This window comes from Notamacropus eugenii, chromosome 4 (genome assembly GCF_028372415.1).
Source record: "Notamacropus eugenii isolate mMacEug1 chromosome 4, mMacEug1.pri_v2, whole genome shotgun sequence".
In the NCBI taxonomy this organism is placed as follows: Eukaryota; Metazoa; Chordata; class Mammalia; order Diprotodontia; family Macropodidae; genus Notamacropus; species Notamacropus eugenii.
In genome coordinates, this window is record NC_092875.1 from 66,276,098 (window position 1) to 66,301,223 (window position 25,126).

The following is a 25,126-nucleotide window of genomic DNA, read 5'->3' on the forward strand; positions in this document are numbered from 1 at the left end:
CTATATATCTCATAGAGCAAACGAGTTGGGGTTATGACCAAGGATAACTTACCTCAAAAAAATTAAGTGTAATCCTGAATGAAAAAAAAATGGACATTTAACAAACTGAAAGACTTTCAGATATTTGTAACAAAAACCGAAGAATTTAAGGGAAATTTTGACATATAACATCCAGGTGAAACAGAAGGTAAACATTAATGACCAATTACAGGGGACTCAATGAGGTCAAATTGTTTGCTTCTTATATATGAAAATATTATCAGTACTTATATGACGGTTATTATTTGGGTAGTTTGAAAGAAAGGCTGGGGCTGAGTGTGATGGGGTGAGTCTAAAAAAATTAAACTGTAGAGGGAGATAAGAAGGAGTAATTATCTCATACAAATGAGGCATAAAAGGAAAAACTGATACAGAAGAAGCTAGTGGGGGGAGGGCGGGTAGTGTTAGAATCTTACTCTCATCAGGAATGGGAGAAAAAGAGAACAACATATGTCTAGAAGGGTATAAAAGTCTTCTACATTCAGAAAGAAATGAGAGTGAAAGGGGATAGGGTCAGGGGAGAGGATGAGAGGGATTCTTAGAGGGATGGGTAATGGGTAGAAATACAATAGAAGAGTGAGAAGACATAGAGTAACTAGGATAAGAAGGATAGTGAGGAAAAATATGAAAGAGAAAAATACACAAATAACTATAGCTTAGAATGTGAATGGGATGAATTTACCCATAAAACAGAAATAGATAGCAGATTAAAAATTTGAATCCAACAATATGTTGCTTTCAGGAAATAATAAAAATGAGAGATACACACAACAATGAAATAAAGGGCAGGAATAGAATTTATAATGTAAAAAAGCAGGGGTAGAAATCATGATCTCAAAGTTAAAGTTAAAATAGATTTAATCAGAAGAGAAAAATAAGAAAACTACAGTATGTGTCAGCAATATTATTCAATATTATTTTAGACCATTTAAAATAACTAGATAGTATAAAACACCTGAAAGCATACTTGCCCAAACACACACACAAGAACTATATGAATGTAAACAAAATCCTTTTTATATAAATAAAGTCAGATATAAATAGCTAAAGTAACATTTATTGTTCACGGGTAGGTAAAGCCAATATAATAAAAATAACAAATTTACATAGCTATTCTATTTATTTAATGCCATCCCAATTAAATTACTAAAAAAATTATCTGAGTTAGAAAAAATAATAGAATTCATTTGGAAGAACTTCAAAGAAACCAAGGGAAAAAAAAGACTTAAAGGAAGCAGATTCAATAGTATCATATCTTTAACTATATTATAAAGTGAGAGTATTGTTGAAGTATAAAATGGATATTTTTGATCACTTTAAAATTTTCTTGTATAAATGAACTCTATGTAGCCAAGAATAGAAGGAATGCAGGAAACTGGGGAAAAAAACTTTCATAGACAATCTCTCAGATAGGATGTGGTTGAATTTGAATATTGTTGTGTTGTAGGAAGTGATGAGCTGATTGATTTGGACAAAACACGGAAAGATTTGGACATATGAAGGAGGATGCTATCCACCTTCAGAGAAACAGTCCAGTGAAAATAAGAATAGTATGGTCTTACATCTAAGTGTATGAATGTATATGTGTATATATGTGTATGCTTATAGATATCTTTGTGTGTACGTGTGTGTGTATGTGTGTGTGTATACGTGTGTGTATACATGCTTAATTGTAGCCTTCTTTAGGCAGGGTGGGGGAAGGGAGAAGGAAAAGTAAAAAGTGCACAGCAGAGAAGGAAACCTACAAGGAAGCAAAAAACTTTTAAAACAAAGTGTAGTATTTATAATACAGGTTTTCTTGAAATAGAAATTTATTTTTTATATTGCATCTTCTCTTATGTTCTACTGTGTACATGGCAATGTTTTTTTTTCTTTTCCCATTTTGTATTTGTTTAAAATAAATTTTAAAATATACAAAAAAAATAAAAAAGTTAATGTCTGCCAAATATTTATGTCTGCCCAGTTTCCCTAGCAGTTTTTGTGAAATAGTGAGGACTCTTCCCAATTTTATTTTCAGTATTTTATTTCTCTCTTCCTCCAGGAGAGATTTTATTTCTCATCTTCCATCCATTGAGATGGCAAGAAATAATATATCCATTACACATGTGAAATTATGCAAAACATAATTCTGTATTAGCTGTATTCCCAAGAGAAAGAAATGTAGTTCAGTCTACACTCTGAGTCTATCAGTTCTCTATCTGGAGGTAGATAGTATTTTATATCATGAGTCCTTTGGAGTTGTGATGGATCATTGTATTGGCTGGAGTTCCTAAGTCTTCTACAGTTGATTATTGTTACAATATTGCTATAACTGTGTAGAAGATCTTCCTGGTTTTGCTCACTTCATTTTGTATCAGTTCACATATTTCTTCCTAGGTTTTTCTGAAATCATTCCTTTTATCATTTTTACAGTGTATTCCAGCACATTCATAAACCATAACTTATTCAGTAGTTCCTCAGTTTATAGGCATCCCCTTAATTTTTAATTCTTTGCCACCACAAAAACATATGCTATAAATATTTGTGTATACATGGATCCTTTTCCTTTTTCTTTGCTCATCTTGAGGCATAGACCCAGAAGCAGAATTGCTGGGTCAGAGTGTATGTTCAGTTTTATTGCCCTTCGGGCATAATTAGATCAAACTAGTTAACAGCTCCACCAACAGTGCATTAGTGTACCTGTTTTCTCGTAACACCCCTGGCATTTGTCATTTTCCTTTTCTATCATCTTTACCAATCTAATGAGAATGAGGTGGTATCTCTGAGTTGTTTTAATTTGCATTTCTCTAATTATTGGTGATTTAGAGGGTTTTTAAAATATGATTATTGATAGTTTTGATTTCTTTCTCTGAAAAACTGCCTGTTTATATCCTTTGACCATTTACCAATTGTGGAATGGTTTCTATTTTTATAAATTTGACTCAGTTCTCTATATGTTTGAGAAATGAAACCTTTATCAGAAAAATTTGCTGTAAATTGTCTGCTCAGTTTCCTACTTTTCTTCTAATTGTGACTGCATTGGAAAAATTCTTTTCTTTTAATTTTGACTGCAGTAGAAAAATTTGGAACTCAAAACCTTGTAAAACTGAATGCTAAAAATTATCTTTACATATAATTGGGAAAAAATACTATTTTTAAAAATTATCCATTTTACCTCCCTTGACTCTCTCTGTCTTTTGCTTGGTCATTAACTCTTTCCCTATCCATAGATCTAATAGGTAATTTCTTCCATATGTTTCTAATTTGTTTATTTTATCACCCTTTATGCCTAAATCATGGACCCATTTTGAGCTTGTCTTGTTATACAGTGTGAACTGTTGGTATATGCCTAATTTCTGTCAGATTACAGTTTTCCCAGCAGTTTTTGTCCATTAACGTAGTCTCAGCCCAATAACTGGGATCTTTGGGTTTATCAAACACTAGCTGTGCTCATTTGTTTTTCTGTGTTGTGACCTAATCTATTCCATTAATCAATCACTCTTACTTAGTATGAAATTGTTTTAATGAAAGCACTTTGTAATATATTTTGTGATGTGGTATAGCCAGGCACCTATGCATTATTTTTTCCCCCATTAATTCCTTTGATATTCTTGATCTTTTGTTCCTCCAGATAAATCTTGTTATTTTTATCTAGCTCTATAAATAAATTCTTGGATAGTTTGATTAGCATGGCATGGAATAAGTAAATTCATTTAAGTAGCATTGTAATTTTTATTCTATTGGCTTCACTTACCTAAGAGCCATTGATATTTCTCTAGTTTTTTAGATCTGACTTTAATTCTATGTTGAGTGTTTTTTAATTGTGTTCCCATAGTTCTTGTGTTTGTCTTAGAAGGTAGACTCTCCCTAATATTTTATACTGTCTGAAATTATTTTAAGTGGAATTTCTCTCTCTCTTCCTGCTGGGCTTTGTTGGTAATATGTGGAAATGCTGGGTTTATGTGGCTTTATTTTCTATACTGCAACTTTGCCAAAGTAGTTAATTGTCTTAACTAGTTTTTAGTTTATTCTCTAGGATTCTCTAAGAATATTATATCATCTGTAAAAAGCGAGTTTTGTTTCCTTGTTGCCTGTGCTTATTCCTTGATTTCTTTTTCTTGACTTATTGCTAAAGCTAGCATTTCTAAAACATAATAATAAATAATAATGGTGACAATAGACATCCTGAGGACACCTCCCCTCCCCCCTTTACGTTTTTATGAAAACTGTTGGGAAAACTAGCAAGCAGTCAGTCCGGCAGAAACTAGAGTTAGACCAGGGTCTCACACCATATGCCACAATAAGCTAATATGTGACCTAGATATAAAAGGGCACACTGGAAACAAAGCAGAACAAGGAACAAAATATTTTTCACGATTATGGATAGGGAAGAGTTCATGACCAAAAGACAGAAAGTATCACAAAAGATAAAGTGGCCAGTTTTGAGTACATAAAATCAAAAAGTTTTTGTACAAAATGAATACAGTTAAAATGAGAAGGGAAACAGTTGTTGACACCACTACTGGGTGTACCAAAAGATCAATTTACTTAAAAAAACCACGCTATATTAACAGAAATTAGTTTTTGTATATGATCCCCCTTTCTGTTCTTTGTGAAAAAGGGAGCACCCCAGTGAGACCAGAAGTTTCTTCCAATCCTAGACTAAGGTCTTTGTCCTCATTGAAAAAACTCTTTAGAACTCTAGCTGAAAATTAACACTCTGGTCCAGCCTGGCAGCCACTAGGCACTGCCCAGTGACTGCCAAGCCCAGTCCCACAATAATTGGTCAGTCACTCTTGTTTTAATTGGTTCCTTATCTCATCTTCAGAAGCTATCTACATCTTCTTCTTTTCCCCTTCCCCTCAGTTGAGGACCTTGCCTTTTTACTGAAAAAAATGAGGGCATTTGTTGTGAACTCCTTTTCCTATTCTTTTCATCTCAGAAAATCCAGTCTCTGACAAACAGGTGTCCCTCCTTGTCAAAGCAACTTGTGCACTTGATGGATCCCCTTCCATCCTTTATCTCTAGCATGTGCATCATCTCTATGTGTGGTTAAGGGGAAATGAGGAAGAAGGTCAGGGAGTGACCTAAGAGGTTGAGGAAATGTAATTAGGGAAAGAGGTCAAGTCTTAGACTTTGATCAAAAAATCAAATGAACCAAGTGCAGGCTGATGAAGGCATGACAAGATGAGTGCCTATGAAAGTGACTATGGTTTGAGGCTGTTCTCAGAGAGGCCTAGGGTCCAGAAGGAAAGAGGCAAAAGCTTGGCTGTCTCACCTGGCATCAGGACAGGGATTAGGGAGGAAAAAATAGTGAATCAGGTGTTAACTCTTTGAGAGGGAGGGAGAATGACCTGGACTTCAGTACACTAGAACTCAGGTACTTTTGGTTGAGTGAGGAATTTGGTTTAAGCGGACTTCAGAGGAGGAAATGTTACTGACTATGGGAGACAAAGGGAGTCTTGAAGTGGCAGGATGAACAAGGACTTCCCTGCTAGGACCTGTTTGTATGTGTGTGTAAAGAAGGGATAGAGCTGGGGAAGTGTGGTACAGCCAGCCTTGGAAGTGTTTACTGGGGATTCACTGACTTCAGAGAGGATTCAGGTCTCAGCAAAAACTGACAGATGTGAAGAGTATGAGATAAAAGAGGTCTAAGATGACCTCTGTCCACTAAAATACCAGAGAGTACATGGGGAGGGGTGGACAGTATAGGACTGGGACATGGGTGAGGTTGGGGAAATGGGAATGAAAGAACATAAGGAGAGGTTCAGGGATTATATTCCTCTAAATGCGTGTTAATTATGACAAGGATAAAGAGGGAAACAGAACATAGGAGGGTACTAATGGGTTACAAATGGCTGGGGAAATTCATTAGTCTCCAAGAGATGTTAAGAGAGCATGACCCTGAGCCATGGGTCTGATCTTTCACTGGAAGTGGGGAGGGTAGTCCCCATCTTTTGTGAAGAGCTCACAGGTACAAATAACTATGTACAAACAAGCTATATACACTTTTAATGTGAAATAATCCACACAAGGCACTAGAATTAAGAAGGGTCAGGAAACATTTCCTATAGAAGGTGGGATTTTAATTGGGATGTGAAGAGAAGAAGGGGAAAGATGAGAAAATTCTGGCCTCTGCAAATGCCCAGAGTTGGGAGATGGGAGTGTCTTATTCAAGGAACTGCCAGGTGGCCCAGGTCGCTGGATTGCAGAGTAGGGTGGGGTGTAAGGAAGGTGCTGGTTGGTGGCTAGGCCTTCCCCTGGGTTCCCCTAGGCCTTCAGGATACAAGTGCTCCCTTCCAGAGAAGGGAGGTGTTGGGTGATTGGTTGGTAGTGGGTATTGGTCCCACCTAGGCAGGAAATACTGGCCCAGCATGCAGAGTGTAGCCAGCTGAGACAGGGCCTTAAGCACTAAGGGCAGGTTGTATGTGGGGCAGGGGGGGGGGGGGAATTTCCCCAACATTGTCTGTGGGGGTCCAGGTCAATGTTGTAACCACTCTGAGCAGCCAGCCCCTGGTGAAGAAGGGAGACTGGGAACTAGGACAGTGGTTTGGACCAGAACCTGGAGGGAGCTGAGTCAGGGAGTGTTGAAAGTAAAGGGGTGATGAAGTTGTGTTTTGAGAGTAGTAGATGTGACCCATCTTTTAATTAGCTGGCCCCTCATCCCTATGAAATATCTTGCATGCTTTACTTTGGAGACATGTCTCCAGTCAGATTTTTCAGGCAGCTAGAGCTATCTAAAGGTAGAAGGAGCTGTCTCTGGCAATATAAGTTCTCTATCACCATAAGTATTCAAGCTGGGGGACCACCTGTCAGAGATGTTTAGAGAGGACACCTGCTTCAGGTAAAGGTTAGCTTATGTAACTGAGATTCTATTGTGACAGATACCATCTAATATCCCTTTGCCTTACTGACCACTACTACAAATTAAAAAGAAAATGAACAGAAAGTATTATTTTTGTTGAGGTGATTAAAATATTTTTTTTGGAGAGGGGAACCAAGCATTTAAATGCCTAAGCTTTATAAACATCTCATTTGATCCTTATACCAACCCTGCAAAATAGATGCTATTATGATCCCCATTTTACAGGTAAGGAAACTGAGGCAGCCAGGAGTTAAGTGGCTTGCCTAAGGTCATCCAGCTAGTATTTTGAGGCTAAATTTGAACTCAGGTCTTCCTGACTCCAGACCAGTGCTCTATCCACAGTGGCACCTAGCTACATTGGCACTTTTCTGCATAACTTACGATTATATACTTTTGTTTGTCCCCTGAATCAAACTCCAGCAGACCAATCTGACAACTGGATTTGGAGAACATTTTCTTAGTGCTAAAAAATGTGCTGAGGTTTAAAACTGCCACAAATGAGTTGGCATTTGCTTTTGATGCCATTGTTAACCAGTAGGCAGACAGAGTAGAGCATAAATAGGTGGGAAGGCTAGGAGAGATCAGGTTCCCTAAGTAGGAGAGCAGGATTAGGAGGCCAGTTACTTGAGGGGAAGGAAGAGGAAGTCTAGAGGAACAGATCTGCCCAGCTCTAGAACACATGACAGGGTTGTCAGAGAATAAGCCTAGCACCTGGTTTGGGGGGCTGCTGTGACAGGTTACCTGGCATTCCCATGCTTGGGACACACGACATAATCAAATGCCCAGCCTTGACAGTCAGTCGATTAACATTTATTAAGTACCTACTATGTGCCCCAGGAACTGCTGATAGTTCTGGGAATACAAAAAAAGGGCACGAGAAAGTCCTTGCCCTCCAGGAGCTCACAAGCTAATAAGGAGGAGGACAAGCAAACAAATAGTTACAAACAAGCTCTTTACAGGATAAATAGGAAATAATTAACAGTGGGAAGGCACCAGAATTAAGAAGGGTTGGAGAAGGCTTCCAGTAACAGATGGACTTTTAGTTGGGACTTGAAGCAATTTCCATTAGCTGGAGATGAGGAGAGTGCATTTTATGCCTAGGGGACGACCAGAGGAAATGCTTGGAGGGCCTTATTTGAGGAATAACAAAGGCCAGCTTAAGAAAGATTATGTAACATAAATTTATAGTCACCACAGTTTGATGATTTTCTCCACTTCATTCCCCAGCAAGGCAGGGGATGGAGAGTTAGCAGGGCAAGCCTGGGGATGTGATGGGGGCAAGTGACTAGAGAAGAGGGAGGCCGAGTGGTGACTGTGCAACATCAGGAGGATGAATGGGGAGGTAGGTTTTTATTGTTTAGCCTTCAGTACCTGAGAAGCACTTCTCAGCCCTCCTTCTTCACTGTTGTAAGCAAGTGAAGGTTAAGTCAAAGTGATAAGAAGGCCCTCCTGACCTCCTACTGACAGCCTCTGGTTGTCCCATCTTCACAGGAACACACACTTTGGCCTAAAGACAATAAAGCAGAAGACACACAGGGCCACCAAGAGGTGGTCATATTAAAGCAAACAAGACAGAATGGTCAAAACTGCTCCAGGAGGAAGGGGGCCCATTGCATCCAAACCAATGTGCTCCGACTATGGCTTTCAGAAGTGTGCCAGATAGAGGTGGGCACAGAGGGGGCCAGTGTGTTAGGAACTAGAGGTACCAGACTTTACTTCTGGGCCGGTGGAAGCCAGCAGACTCTTTCTTAAAGCCCATGGTCCCTGAGACATTTCAGGGAGTCCTCAGTTCCCAGCTGAGAGCTTCCTTCCATGGGCCCAGTTGGGGTGTGGAATGTTCCCGAAGCCTGACAGTGCAGGAGGGGCCTCAGAGAGCCAGGTTTCCCTTTTCTCCCGTCCAGAGCTCCCGAAGCTCCACCTTGCAGCCCAGGTCCCGAAGGGCGGCCTTGGCCACATCATCGCATTCCCGGTGCGTGGCTCGGGCTTCCATGATGAGCTTCTCTGCTCCCATGTCCAGGATAGGTTGGGAGAAGGCCTGTGTGCGGGCTACGAGGTTACGGATCAGCAGGCAAGCTTGTTTCTAGGGAAAAAGCAAAAGTTATTACCAGAGCGCATCCAACCATTCTGGAGAGCAATTTGGAACTATGCCCAAAGGGCTACAAAAATGTGCATACCCTTTGACCCAGCAATATCGCTACTAGGACTGTATCCCCAAGAGATCATAAAAATGGGAAAGGGTCCCACATTGTACAAAAATATTTATAGCAGCACTCTTTGTAGTTGCCAAAAACTGGAAGTCAAGGGGATGTCCATCAATTGGGGAATGGCTGAATAAATTATGGTATATGAATGTAATGGAGTACTATTGTGCCATAAGAAATGATGAACAAGAAGACCTCAGAGAGGCCTGGAAGGACTTATAAGACCTGATGCTGAGTGAAAGGAGCAGAACCAGGAGAACTTTGTGCACAGCAACGACCACAGTGTGCGAGAGTTTTTTCTGGTAGACTTGGAATTTTGTAATAACGCAAGAACTTCTTAAAAAAAAAAAATAATAAAATCCCAATGGTGGTTCTCTAAGGCAAAATGCCTTCCACACTCAGAGAAAGAAATATGGAAGTCATTCGCAGAATGCAGCAGATCATGTTTGTGTATGTGTATGTGTTTGTGTATCATGTTTTGATTTGTTATATGATTTCTTTCATTTATTTTAGTCTGACTACATAGCATGACTATGGTGAAAATGTACTCAATAGGAAAGTATATGTAGAACCTATACAGAACTGTATGCAGTCATGGGGAGGGAGGGGGGTAGTGGGGGGTAGGTGTGGGGGGGATAAAATCTCAATTGTATGGCAGTGATTGTTAAACATTAAAAAATAATTAAAAAATAAAATAAAATAAAAAAAATAAAAAAATTAAAAAAAAAAAGTTATTACCAGAGAGCACAGAGACGCATGTCGGAATCTAGAAGGGGAGGAAGAAGATGGGAAGAAAAAGCCTAGCCCTTTTGTTCTCATCCACTTCTCAAAACATCAGACTCACTGCCCCATCTATCCAAGACAGAACAGATAATAAGCACTGTGAGTTATAAGGTATGAAGGGAGTTCAGAAGAGGCAAAGATTCGTGACTACTGGGTAGGATGGATGAGGGATCTCGAAAGGTTTCATGGAAGACATAGAATTTATTCCACCTGGATCCAGAAGGATGGGTGGAATTGCCAACAGGTAGAAAAGGGGGTGTGGAAGGCATTCTGAGGCTGAAGGAATGATATAAGATAGGCCACCACTGGGAAAGTCAGGCCGCTCTCTCCCTTCAGTGTGTTGCCTGTTCTGACCCAGTTACAATATAGTTTTTAAAAGTTTTACCAATGCTGTTTATTATATTCTGTCATTTCCCAATACACTTGTCTATGAACCTTACTGCGCCCTGCACTGGCACTAACAAACAGTAGTTCAGCCTCTGTTCTGCCACTGTCTCCTGAGGTGTTCTAGGCTCTATCTGCTGCCCTGTCTCTATGTCCTCTGACCAAGGACCCCTGGGCCTTAACATCTGTCTACGGTAGCTGCTCTCTCTTTTACATGCTCTCTCTCCCTTTAGAGTGGGAGCTCACAAAGAGCAAGGATTTTCTTCTTCTCTTTGTACTCAGTACAGTGCTTGACATAAATTGAGCACTTAACTCATTTGTTCATATTTTACAAGGCATTTCATTCAACTTTTAGACGATTCTTTTTTTTTTGATATCATATTCACCTTTAAGATTATTTTTTCTTAAGAGCACAGGTATATTTATTTATTTTTCAGTTCCAAATTCTCTCCCTCTCTCTACCCTTCAGACACTCCTAAAACATTAGGAAGTTTGTCCTTAAGTACTGAGCCAAAAATCCACTGTGGTCTCCTGCTTCGGCTTTCCCTGAGCTGCTTCCAGGGCTGCTCTTTGGGGCTAGCCATCCCACAACAGTCTCTTCAGTATTTGAAGAGAACCACAGTGGCCCTTTCCCCACCCCCCACCCTGCAAAGATTCCTCTTCTCTAAGCCCAGCCTCTCCAATCCCTTCAGTCAATCCTCTTCTGGCACAGCTTTCTGGCCCCCCACCATCCTGGGTTCCCTCTTTGGGCTGAGCTCCAGTCAGTCAATGGCCTTCCCAAGGCTCCAGAGGAGTCTGGCCAGAGTAGTGACAGCCAAGCTTTAGCCTCTTTCCCTCTGGGCCCTAGGCCTCCGTGAAAGCAGCCTCAAACCATAGTCACTTTCATAGGCACTCATCTTGTCATGCCTTCACCAGCCTGCACTTGGTTCATTTGATTTTTCGATTAAAGTCCAAGACTTGATCTCTATCCCTAATTATATTTCCTATTAGCCCGGGTTCATCATTCTGGCCTGGAAAGAACAAAAGGGGTGGGGCCCTAAGTATTACTAGTGATCCCTGAAAGCAGGTGGGGCCACCTATCTTTGACCCCCTTTGCAATGCTAAGCGCTTCCTTTCCCCAAGGCTCTCCCTTCTCCAGTTCATCTTTGCATTGCTTGCTGAGCAATCTTCCTAACGTATGGCCCTAATCATATCACTTCCAAATTTCACAACAAAACAAAACAAAAAACTACCTCAGGAGCTCTTCACTGTCTGCTACTGTAGACTGGGAGTCAAGTCTCCATCTCCAGCCTTAGCTCACGAGCCTCCCTTTCACATATTCTTCAGTACCAGCCAAACTGTATGACTCATTGTTTTCTGTTTTCTCCTGCCCTTCCCCTCTCTGCACATTTCTTCATGTCCCTCCCCACCCTCCACCTCTGCCAGCTCAGAACCCTTTCACGAGGCCTGGCTCAGGGGCCTGCTGCCTCCTCCCCAGCTTCCTCTCCTCTCAACTCACCTAACAGTTTGTCATAGGTCCTCCTTTACACAAACACCACGCGGACATGTGTGCCTCTGTGTTCACAAGCTCCATCAGGGCAGCTTAGGATTTCTTTCGTCTTGGCTGTGCCAGTACCAAACACAGGACCTCTGATGTATGAAACCCTTAGAGTTTTCAGAGAAGCTGCAGTGAAGAGGTCAGAAAGCTGGCTGGCCTAGAGCCATGAAGTCCCTCCTTTGTACATCCTAATTCTGTGACCTCAGGCAGGTCACTGGCCCTCTCATGTAGACATGATGCTCATTTGCCAAACCAATGAAATTCCAAATCCCAACCAAATGTTAATAGACTGGAATTGGGCCTAAGCAGGCTGTTATGTCTGTGGTGGAAGGGGATGAGGGAGAAGAGCCTCAAGAAGCTGACCATGTAGCTCCATCAGGCAGAAGTAACAAGCCAAGCCTAAGACTGAGTGCATCTAGAGGGATGTGAATACTGAGATACAGTCTAGGTCAGGGCTTCTTAAACTTTTTCCACTTGCAACCCAAAGTTGAAGAAGTACTGGTCTAAGCCATAATGAAGTGGATAAAAGACACCATGGAGCCTAGGGCGGGACTGGCAGGGCAAAGCTCCATTCCTGAGCACATTGAGAAACTCAAGTCCCTCTGTATCCTAAAGAGATCATAAAAATGGGAAAAGGTCCCACACGTACAAAAATATTTATAGCAGCTCTCTTTGTGGTGCTCAAGAACTGGAAATCGAGGGGATGCCCATCAATTGAGGAATGGCTGAACAAGTTGTGGTACATAAATGTAATGGAATACTATTGTGCTATAAGAAATGATGAACAGGAAGACTTCAGAGAGCCCTGGAAAGGTTTATATGAACTGATGCTGAATGAAATGAGCAGAACTAGGAGAATATTATACACAGTAACAGCCACACTGTGTGAGGACTGTTTCTGAGAGACTTAGCTCTTCACAGTAATGCAAGGACTCAAAACATTCCTAAAGGACTTGAGGCAAAATGCCACCCACATCCAGAGAAAGAACTGTGGAATTGGAACACAGAATGAAGCAGAGTCTTTTCTCCTGTGTTATGTTTTGTTGTAGTCTGTTTTTTCTCATGGTTTCTCTCATTCATTTTAATTCTTATATACAACATGACTAATGTGAAAATGTGTTCAATAAGAATGTATGTGTAGAACCCATGTAAGATTGCATGCCCTCTTGGGGAGGGAGGGGGAAAGGAGGGGGAGAAAATCTAAGACTTATGGAAGTGACTGTAGAAAACTGAAAACAAATTAATTTAAAAAACAATAAAAAAATAAAAAAAACCCCTCAATCCCTGTCATAGAGCACTAGATTCACTGCCTTTTTGCTGCCACACTGCCCAGATCTTGGTTCTGTCTGTTAGTAGCAGCGTAGGTATAGAAGGAGGAAAGGTGAGATCAGAGGGAGAAAGATTCCTTTCCCTACATGTGGTGGCAGTATTTTCAGGTAAGAAATATCATTATCCTGAGCAAAAAGGGGCCATCCCCACCCCTCCAATCTCATGCGGAAAAGAGTCATGGAGCCTCTTCCTGTAAAACCACAAGAACAATCCAGTGGAGGCTGCAGGAGAAGGAGCTGGCTGCCTACCTGCACGCTGACTTCCTTCGGGTGGGTCTTCATAGCCTGCAGGGCTGCCAAGGCCCCCCCACTCTCAACAATCACCTGGCTATTGGCTGGCTTGCGCAGGGCCAGCATGCACAGGGCTGCACAGCTCTGTTCGCAGATCTGCAGGGATCAGGCACAGGACAGAGGAGTCAGTGTTTCACTGAGCTACACAAACCAGACCAATAAACACACACACATACAAACACACACATGCACATGCTTGCACTCGCATCCTGAGAAATGTAGACTTTTACTTTTAGCTTTCATAACATCCCAGTGAAGAAGAGAGTCCCAGGAGGATTCTTTCCATCTGACAGAGGAGGGAGGGATTCTGACCTAGGTCTTCAGATTTCCAGTTCTGCATTCTCCCCACTCTACCACAATGGCCCCCATGTACTCTGAATATGTGCTGGTGTTCTTATTCTCCCCTTTCAACTCCTAGCTCTTTCATCCTGACCCCAGGAGGTTCAGCCTCATGCCTCACAGAGACCTCAAGCTTGAGAGAAGGTATAGGTGGAGCTTAGGGACACACAATTATTCCAGGCCAGAAGAGACCAAGATTTCATCATTTATTAAGCCCAACTACAGGCTATTTACATATAATGTCCTTTCTTTGGGACCATCCAGGTCAAAATTAGGCTGCCTAAGAACTGAAGAAACCCCATGAAGATGGGACAGAGAGCTCAGCTGCCACAGTTGGTACCTGGGGACTGGAGAGATGCCGGTTCATCGCCATCACAATGAATTCTGTCCCACCTGCACTGACGATGGCATCCTTCACATCATCATTGCCAGCGATGGCTCGGAGAGCACCCAGCACCTGCCGTACCAGCTCCTATGTGTGGTCATCAAAATGAGCACATCAGAGGGTAGAGAGATCTGTGCTCAGGGTGGCTGCCAAAGCACAGTAGTTAAATTCAGCTCCAGAAACTATTTTGATGTTCTTGATCTCAGAATCCGAAATATTTATTCAGTCACAAAATCCCACTCTGCTACCCTGATCCTGGCCATTTTACAGATAAGGAAACTGAGGCCCAGAATGGCAAAATAACTTAACCTGCCTGAGATCTTATAGTTAGTAAACAGCAAAATTGGGACTAGAAATCTGGACCTTTTCAGAATATTTCATTACTGCATGGTTACAGGCACTCCCTCCATCAGAGCAGATTGCCTCGTTAAAGAAGTCTTCTAGCCCAACAGCAAGAGATAGAAAGAGAAATCCCATTTAAAATTACGGTAGACACTATAAAATATCTGGAAGTCTACCTGCTAAAACAAACCCAGGGACTATATGAACACAATTACAAAACACTTTTCACACAAATAAAGTCAGATCTAAGTAAATGGAAAAACATCAGTTGCTTGTGGGTAGGCCGAGCCAATATAATAAAAATAACAATTCTACCTAAATTAATTTACTTATTTAGTGCCATACCAGTCAAACTATCAGATAATTATTTTCTAGAGACAGAAAAAATAATATCAAAATTCATCTGGAAGAACAAAAGGTCCAGAATATCAAGGGAATGAAAAGAAATGCTAGGGAAGGTGACCTACCCCTACCAGATCTCAAATTGCATTATAAAGCAGCAATCATCAAAACCACTTGGTACTAAGAAACAGGGGGTAGACCAGTGGAATAGGTTAGGTACTCAAGACATAGTGATCAATGAATATAGCAATCTACTGTTTGATAAACCCAAGGAATCCAGCTTCTGGGATAAGATCTCACTATCTGACAAAAATTTCTGGGAAAACTGGGTAACAGTGTGGCAGACCAATGCCTGACACCATACACAAGAATAAAGTCCAAATGGATACATGATCTAGGTATAAAGACTGATACTATAAACAAATTAGGGGAGCAGAGAATAGTGTATTTGTCAGATTTATGGAGAATGGAGAAATTTTTGACCAAACAAGAAGTGCAAAATGGAAAATTCTGATTACATTAAACTGAAAATTTTTTGCACAAACAAACTCAAGGTAACTAAGATTAGGAAGGAAGCAGAAAACTGGGAAAGAATTTTTGCAACTAGTGTCTGTGATAAAGGCCTTGTTTCCAAAATATGTAGAGAACTGAGTCAAATGTACAAAAATACAAGTCATTTCCCAGTTGATAAATGGTCAAAGGATATGAACAGGCAGTTTTCAGAGGGAGAAATTAAAGCTATCTATAGTCATATGAAAAAATGCTCTAAATCACTATTGTTTAGAGAGATGCAAATCAAAACAACTCTTGAGGGACCACATCACACCTATCAGATAGGCTAACATGACAAAACAGGAAGATGATAAATGTTGGAGAAGATGTGGGAGAGTTGGAACACTAATTCATTGTTGGTGGAGCTATGACCTGATCCAACCATTCTGGAGAACAATTTTTTTTAATATTAATTTTATTTATTTTTAATGTTCTACAATCACTGCCATATAACTTAGATTTTTTTCCCCTCCCTCCCTGGGATGGCATACAATTTTATATAGGATCTACACATACATTCGTATTAAATACATTTTCACCATAGTCATGCTGTATAGAAGAACTAAAATAAATGGGAGAAATCATATAACAAGCCAAAACGTAATACACACAAAAAAAATGATCTGCTATAGTCTGCGACTGAATTCCATAGTTCTTTCTCTGGATGTGGAAGGCATTTTGCCTTAGGAGACCATTGGGAAATTTTTTTTCAGTCCTTGCATTGTTAGGAAGTTCCAAGTCTACCAGAAAAAACTTTCACACACTGTGGTCGTTGCTGTGCACAAAATTCTCCTGGTTCTGCTCCTTTCACTCAGCATCAGATCATGTAAGTCTTTCCAGGCCTCTCTGAAGTCTTCCTGTTCATCATTTCTTATAGCACAATAGTATTTCATTATATTCATATACCATAATTTATTCAGCCATTCCCCAATTGATGGGCATCCCCTTGATTTCCAGTTTTTGGCCACCATAAAGAGTGCTGCTATAAATATTTTTGTACATGTGGGACCCTTTCCCATTTTTATGATCTCTTGGGGATACAGTCCTAGAAGTGATATTGCTGGAGCAAAGGGTATGCACATTTTGTAGCCCTTTGGGCACAGTTCCAAATTGCTTTCCAGAATGATTGGATCAGCTCACAGCTCCACCAACAATGAATTAGTATTCTAGCTTTCACATATCTTCTCCAACATTTATCATCTTCCTGTTCTGTCATGTTTGCCAATCTGATAGGAGGGATGTGGTACCTCAGAGTTGTTTTGATTTGCATCTCTCTAATCAAAAGTGATTTAGAACATTTTTTCATATGATTATAGATATCTTTAATTTCTTCCTTTGAAAATTGCCTGACCATTTATGAATTGAGGAGGGAACAATTTGTAAGTATGTACAAAAATGTGCATACCCTTTGACCCAGAAATATCTCTTCTAGGTCTGTATCCCCAAGAGATCATAAAAATGGGAAAGGGTCCCACATGTACAAAAATATTTATAGCAGCTCTCTTTGTAGTAACCAAAAACTGGAAATCAAGGGGATGTCCATCAATTGGGGAATGGCTGAATAAATTATGGTATATGAATGTAATAGAACACTATTGTGCTGTAAGAAATGATGAACAGGAAGACTTCAGAGAAGCCTGGAAAGACTTATATGAACTGATGCTGAGTGAAAGGAGCAGAACCAGGAGATCTTTGTATACAGAAACAACCACAGTGTGCAAGGAATTTTTCTGGTAGACTTAGTACTTCATTGCAATGCAAGGACTTAAAAAATTCCCAATGGACTCTTGAGGCAAAATTCCTCCCACATCTAGAGAAAGAACTATGCAATTGGATAGCAGAATGAAACAGACCATTTACTTTTGTATTACGTTTTGTTTTGTTTTATGGTTTCTCCCATTCATTTTAATTCTTCTATTTAACATGACTAAAGTGAAAATGTATTTAACAGGACCACATATGTAGAACCTATATAAGATGGCATGCTGTCTTGAGGAGAGAGTGGGGAGGGAGGGAAGAAGGAGGGGGAGGGACGGGAAAAAATCTAAGATATATGGAAGTGATTGTAGAACACTGAAAACAAATAAAATAATTTTTTAAAAAAAGTCTTCTAGAATTGCTGAAGCTCCCCTCCCCAAGTGAAGATCTAAATGTGGAACGGATGTCAGTAGTTATAAGAATGATCTAATTTTACAAAGGAGGTAACTGATAGACCCTGTGACTCCTGCCAGGGTCAGGGCCTTCCCACTGCCTCTGGTGGCTGTCTAGGTTCATGCCTAAACCTGAGCCTGTCCTCCATTAGGACTTCCCAGAGCTGCTTCTGCTGTTGTGGCTTTGGAGAATTCACGAAAGTATCTGTCTAGAAAATCTGATTTTGGTTGCTATCTTTCATTTTTTTGTATCACCATTATTTCTGGGTAAATTTCTCTTCCCTCTTGTGCCCAGCAGACAAACCATGTCACACCACCAGAGAATTCCAGTTCCTTCCAATACCTTTCAGAAAACAGATAACTGGGGGGCAGGGGGGAATCTGTGATTTCATGGGTGTAGGTGAACTCTTAGTGAGGGCACTTCTTCCACCAATGCAAACCAGTAACAAGAGTCTTTCCTGGGGCAGTGAGAGGTTCCAGCAATTTGCCCAGGGCCACAAGGCAGCATGCAGCAGAGGTAATTTGGAACCTCCATCTTCCTCACTCTGAGACTAACTCTCTGCTGACTCTGCTAGGCTCAACCCTGAAAAGAGAGACTTGGTGACTCTCCTTTGACTCAGCGCTCACAAAACCCAACAGTCTTGGGTGGTTGGCAGTGCCATGAAGCAGTTAGCATTGTCTCTCTTTTAGAGCAGTGTGGGTACCCAGAAGGGGAGATGCCTTGTCCAAGGTCCCATAGCTGGATTACGATAGAGGTCTGCCAATCAGAATCCCAGGCTCTGACCACAGCAATGGGCACATGAAGGGAAATCTAAAGTGGGAATGGTTTAGTGAGTTGGCCTCACTCTGAGGGTCACCTGAAGGGGGCACAAGGTGGAGTTCACTCCTGCTCCTGGCCTACCCTGCCCTTGGGGGCCAGTAGGACAAGACAGAAAAGGTCTAAACTGCACAACAGGCTCTCTGTCAAGAAGGACTGCTTTGCCATATGCCCAGATGCTGCTCAATGTCTTGACACCAGCAAGTGGTCCTTGGCTGAATTATTATTTTTATTTTGTGTTTTTGCCGTCTTGTCATTATGAATGACATGGGAAAGGAGTGAAGAAGACACTGTTGTCCAGATAGTTCAGACTCTCAAACCTAGTTTAGCTTCACGTGTCTCAGAATTTGAACTAGACATGCACATGGTTCTCATTTCACTTCTCACCTTTCCCATCCTTCTCCAGGCTGTAATGAGGTCATGCCCATTGCCCCACCTCTAATGAGACAGGAGCTGAACCTTGACATCATTACAACCCAAGTGAGGAAACTCCCAGTGCCTGGGCTGGTCTTCCCATTCTCTACAAGAATATTGTTAGAATCACCTGAGTCACTAGGGACCTACCTACTCTGGGTTACTCAGCCAGATGTGTGTCAGAGATAGGACAGGTTGTGAACCCAGTTCTTTCTAAATTTATGAAGCTGGCTCTGCTGCACTATGTAACTGCCTCTTTTTGTTGAAACTTCCAAGACCAGACAGACAAAATCTGCAAGGTCACCAAGACCTTCCCTCCCCCTCATCTCCCCAGGCTACTCACCTGGTGGTCAATGCAGTCAGCCAGAAGGGTCACCAGGATGTTGAGGCCACCGAGATCGACGATCTCCTGGCAGAATTCATTCCGTACAGCCAGGCGGGACAAAGTGCCACACAGCTCCCCAAGAAGAGTCGGGTTGTCTGGGAATGCTGCCAGAGGAAGAAGCCCCAGTGGAAGGAAGGAGGAAACAAGGAATGAATGCTTCTGTGCTCAGAGAACCAAGACCATTCAAAGCAGTTAGTCCATAAACTGAGGGGATGTGGCCTTGGCTTAGCATTGCAAGGGGCAGGTGCTCTTCAGGAAAAGCTAAAGTTTCTCTTTCCCAGGGTCCCTTCTAATGAAAAATAGCACAGAGGTTGTAGGATCCACTCAGAACTACCACTGACCCCCTGCTCAGTCCCATGAATGGATTTCTCATCAGTGCCTTTAATTCCAGTGTGAAAAAGGATTCATTCTCCCACTCAGGCTAACCAGGAGTCAGCTCCCATGCACATTTCTCATCATTCTATCTGAGGCAAAGACATACTGAAATATTTGCTATGGGGCAGTCTCTGAAGTCTGATATCCCCAGAGGAAATTCCTCCAGCAAACTGAGTGACACTGGCTGAGCCTCTGGCTTCCACAATGCCACAGTCCCATTCAGAGAGAACTAGGCCCCTTTTGTTTGATACCCATTGTAGGGAATCACAGAGAGCCATAAAACTCCCGTAAGGGAAAGGAGGAATGGGCTTATTCCCAAAAAGGTGTGGTAGGAATACTGATCTCAGGCCCCAGTCCCCTCTGCTGGCTAGGAGATGTCTTCCATGGGATGCTGTTATTGCTCTGGCTCGCCAAAAGCAATGGGCCAGTTCCAATAAGCACCATTACCTGTGGGCTTCAGCATTTCCCCAAACCCAGGGACTTCCATGGTTGATTTCTACCATGTAGAGGCTGGAACTGGCTATTCCACCGATTTGTTCAGTTGTGTCAGACTCTTCATGACCCCATTTGGGGTTTTCTTGGCAGAGATACTGGAGTGGCTTGCCATTTCCTTCTCCAGCTCATTTTACAGATGAGGAAACTGAGGCAAACAGGGTTACAATGACTTGCCCAGAGTCACAAAGCTAGGAAGAGTCTGAGGTCACATTTGAACTCAGGTCTTCCTGACTTCAGGCCCAGCTCTTTGTGCACTATGGTGCCACCTAGCCACCTTGTCTACTGATACCAGAAGCAAACTGTTCCTACCTTTGGCTGCTTCTATGAGAATCTTTAAGCCCTTATTCTCTTGTACTATCATCTTGGCGTGGTCATGTGCGTGACCGAAGGGCACTCGGATGTCATCATCAAATGTCATGATTCTCAGAGTAGAGCAGGCCTCCTTGACCACATTGGCTTTGCAGCTGTGCCTCTCGATGGCTCCAGTGACCAGAGGCAGGATGCCCGCTCTCACCAAGTTCTGCCGGTTCTGCTCATGCTTGAGACAGACATGTCGAACACAGCGGAGCCCAGAGCATGTCACCTCAGCCACCCCCAAATGCTCCTTCAGTGTGGCCACTAGCAGCTGTAGTCCCTTGGGATCCAGCAGGTCTGGCTGACCCTCAGTCAGGGCAGCCAGGGCATTCAGGGCCTTTACCAAGAAGCCCTCATCTTCTGTCCTGGCTCGCTGACAGGCCAAGAGCACGATAGGGTACGCACCCTTCTCGGCAGCCAGATAGCGCTTCGCAACCTGCCCGCGGCACTGCTCACTGAAGTGCACAAGGTGTTCAGCCACCTCTTGGGGGACTGCAGAGTCAACAGACTTCTGGAGAGCATCCAGCGTCTGTGAAGCACAAAGAGAAACAAGTGGACACAATGTTAAAGTCTTTGTGCACTCAGATCCCCAGATCCCCCCCGTCAGTGATATTTAGGTCCTCTTGGAGTTACTTTGTACTGTTCTTTATAGACTTTGTGTTTGCTGCCTTGCATAGATTCATTTGCCACCCCACCCCCACTAGAATATAAACCCCTTGAGAGCAAGAACTGTTTTGTCTTTGTATCCCTAGCACCCAACCCAGTGGCTGGCAAACTATATGCACTTAATAAAGGTTTTCTTAAATCAAAGACTAGAGAGGCCTAGAGTAATTTTCATTCTTCCATATTTAATTTTACAAGCAAAGGAAATTTTGCCCAAATTCATTCATCTAAGAATAGGTGTCTGTACAAGGCAGTGCACTCTCTTAGGGCTGAGACACAGATATCCTTCAGGTATGTCGTGGGGTCAGTCACATATCGTGATAAATCCAATATACGTTGAGAGGTATGATATGTGCTGTTAGACCAGAAGGGACCTTAGCTTCTCACTCAGCAACTTTACGGAAAAATGAGGCCTCTGAGGCTCAAGAAACCTCTCTTCTCAAACTGGTTTGGCACTTCCTAGTCTTCCCTAAGGCCAGAAAGATGAAGAGAATGTCCTAAGCTCAGAGAGGCATCAGATGCCTAACTCAGATGTCTAGAAAATGTGTGTCTGTTGCCAACTTTTTTCCCCAAAGACATTCCAGCAGATATTAATGTTTACTTTCAGCTGCTGATTCAAACAGGAATGAACAACTCTCCAAAATCTACAAATCTTATGGCTGGAAACATACTCAAGAATGCTAAGACAGATAATGAAAAAAAAGTAGATTTCTATCCCACAACCCCAGGAGAGGAAGGCACTGACCAAGCTCCACCTCCTACTGCCTGCCGAAAGGACTCAGCATCATCAGGGTGTGGCAGAACAAGGGAAGAGGTTAATCTGCTCCTCCACCCCAGGAACATGAAAGCAGCCAGGTAGGGCAGCTTTGCATCCAGCAATATGGGCACACAGACATCCTCCTCTTCCAAGGAAAATTCAAGTCAGTCCAAAGCTTTACTGGACTACATGTGTCTAGTTCTAGCTTCTATATTATGGAAGAGCCAAGAAAAAAGAAGACTCAGTGCCTCCTTACCCTATTGGGGGTAGGAGGGTGAGCAGGGGAAGCATGGGGGAGACTTCTCAAATGTACTTGTACAATCTCATAGTCATCAGTGTTGAGGTCTTCTTATCCTTCTAACAGAGCAGAAGAGGAACTGTCTTAGCTTCACTTAGTATAGTGGCCATGACTCAATGCCCCCATAAGTAGTACATGCTTCAAAAATGTTTGCTCAGTTGTCAGATCACTTACACTTGCAGTATCACTGAAAGGCTTTCAGAGGAGGTGTTTTGAAGAGATGGGAGGAAATGCATTTCAGGCATAGGGAACTATGTGAGCAAAGGCTTAGAGGGAAGAAAGCAGTTTGGTTGGAGCACAGAGTGTGTGAAGAAGTGTGAGCTAAGGCTGGGAAGAGAAGTTAGTTCCAGACTGTAAAAGTCCTTGAATGCTAGGCCACAGGCTTTAGATGTTCAGAGTTTCAAAGTCACCAACTTTAACTACCTTCCTCCCTGGAGAGGAGAGGGGGACCAGTTAATAAAAATTTATTTTCTTTCCCTTCCACCTCCCATTAAGAAAAGAAAGAAAAACAAAAGTCTTCTAACAAATATGCATAGTCAAGTCTTTAAATTCCTGTATTTGCAAAAACTTATGACTTGATTTGTACCCCTGATATCATTTTTATGCCTTCAAAAAGTACAGGATCAGAGCAAAGCCAAGATGACAGAGAGAAGGCAAGGACTCCCCCCTGACCTCTCCCCCAAACTCCTCCAAAGACCTTTAAATAATGCCCTAAAACAAATCCTGGACTGGCAGAATCCACAAAAGCACAGGATGAAACAATTTTCCAGCCCAAGACAATTTAAAAGTTTGGCAGGAAAGGTCTATCACACTGTGGTGAGAGTGGAGCACAGTCCAGTGCAGGCCACACTCCAGACGGGGCTCTAGCAGATCAGAAGCACATCTTGGGAGTGAATGAATCAGCAGCTGCTTCCATCCAGAGCTCTCAGCCCACAGATGGTAAAGGGATCAAACAGCTAGTCAGAAGATTGCAGGTATCTTTTTGCTGGCACTGGGGCAGGACGTTGTTGCTTTGCCCTACCCAGATGTAGGTTGCAGTCCTGCGTGGCAGTCCCAGAGTAAGGAGGAACACTAGTACATCAGAGCTTGTGGCTATAGTGGCTCTTCACAGGTCAAGGTCACTCATAGACCAGAGCACGGGTCAAGAAAGGAGTAAACACCTCTCCTTAGATCATACCACCCTGGAAAAACTGAAAACTTACAGGTCCCTAGAAATGTCTCTGAAAACAGCTCCATAAAACCCCTGAAGCTTGGGAGAGCACACCCTCCATACTGGAAGCAGAGCCCTAGTTTAGCAATGAGTTAAAAGTCAAGAAATAGGATGTGGAAATAAGCAAACAACAGAAAAAAATTCTGACCACAGAAAGTTACTATGGTGATAAGGAAGACCAAAACAGACACTCAGTAGAAGACCGTAAAATCAAAATTCTTATATACAGAGCCTCCAAGAAAAATATGAATTGATCTCAGGCCTTGGAAGAGATCAAAATGGATTTTAAAAATCAATTAAGAGAGGCAGAGGAAATATTGGGAAGGGAAATGAGAGTGATGCAAGGAAATCATGAAAAAAGAGTCAACAGCTGGGTAAAGGAGGCACAAGAATACTGAAGAAAATAACACCTTAAAAAACAGAATTCACCAAATGGTAAAAAGGGGTACAAAAATCCAATGAGGAGAAGAATGCCTCGAAAAGCAGAATTGTCCAAATGGAAAACAAGATGCAAAAATTCACTGAAGAAAGGAACTCATTTAAAAATAGAACTGGCCAAAGTTCTACGGTCTATGAAATGACTAGAGCTGAATAGAAAATTTGACTTCCAAATACAAGACTCATGAGAAGCATAAAAAGGTAAACAGAAAAGGGAAATCATAAGGTTAAACTGTTTTACATTTTTACACGGGAAAATAACACTTGTAACTCATAAGAACTTTCTCATTATTAGAGCTGTTAGAAGGAGTATACATAGACAGAGGTCGTAAGTGTGAGTTGAATATGATGGGCTAATATCTTTAAAAGTATAATTAAAGGATGAGTTAGGAATGCAGTGGGAGAAAGGGACAGGGAGAGGTAGAGTGAGGTAAATTATCTCAAACCAGAAAGACAAGAAAGAGCTATTTCAGTGGATGGAAACATGGGGGAGGTGGCAGGGAATGCTTGAATCTTACTCTCGTTGGAATTGGCTCATGGAGGGAAAAACATACACAGTCAACTGGGTATAGAAATCAATCTTAACCTGCACTTTAGGGTACAAGAAAGTAGGAGGGGAAGGGAATAAGAGAAGGTGGGGGGTGCTCACAGAAGGGAGGGTGGATTGAAGGAGGTAAAAGTCAGAAGCAAAATATTTTTGAGGAGCAACAGGATGAAAGGAGAGAGAAAACTGAATAAATGGGGGGAAATAGCAATCATAACTGAGAAAAAATTTTTGAAGCAAATTTCTCTGATAAAGGCCTCATGTCTCAAATATACAGAGGAATAAATTGAATAAATGCTGAATAAATAAACAAACAAATAAATAAATGAAAATGAGCCATTCACCAATTGACAATTTATCAAAAAATATGAAGTTAATTTTCAGATGAAGTCATCAAAGCTATCTATAACATATGAAAAAATGCTCTAAATCACTATTGATCGAAGAAATGCAAGTTAAAATACTACCTCACACCTATTAGATTGGCTAATAGGACAGAAAAGGAAAATAATAAATGTTACAGGGAATATGGGAAAATTGAGACACAAATGCACTGTTTGTGAAGTTGTGAAACAACTCAACCATTATGTAGAGCAATTTGGAACTATGCCCAAATATTTATAACAGCTCTTTTCTGGTGGCCAAGAATTGGAAATTGAAGAGATGCCTATCAGTTGGGGAATGGCTGAACAATTTGTGGTAGATGATTGTGATTGAATACTATCATGATATAAAAAGTAGATGTTCTCAAAAAAACCTAAACTGACGTAATGTGAAATGAGCAGAACCAGGAGGACATTGTACTGTACACAGTAACAGCAATATTGTAACATGATCACCCAGGAATGACTTAGCTATT

At 41.7% G+C, this 25,126-nt stretch overlaps 1 protein-coding gene across 3 annotated transcripts in view; it reads right to left on the minus strand.

The window, feature by feature from the left end:
- Positions 1-7,677: 7,677 nt before the first annotated feature.
- Positions 7,678-25,126, minus strand: part of ARMC6 (armadillo repeat containing 6) — a 56,084-nt gene continuing 38,635 nt past the window's right edge. For all 3 annotated transcript variants that reach the window (XM_072601598.1, XM_072601597.1, XM_072601596.1), the window contains exons 4-8: positions 20,313-20,886; positions 19,092-19,237; positions 14,087-14,218; positions 13,366-13,503; positions 7,678-8,963 (exon numbers count right to left, since the gene is read on the minus strand). In XM_072601598.1, the coding sequence (XP_072457699.1) occupies positions 8,751-8,963; positions 13,366-13,503; positions 14,087-14,218; positions 19,092-19,237; positions 20,313-20,886 (1,203 nt within the window). In that variant the 3' untranslated portion in view covers positions 7,678-8,750. The remainder of the gene's footprint in view (positions 8,964-13,365; positions 13,504-14,086; positions 14,219-19,091; positions 19,238-20,312; positions 20,887-25,126) is intronic.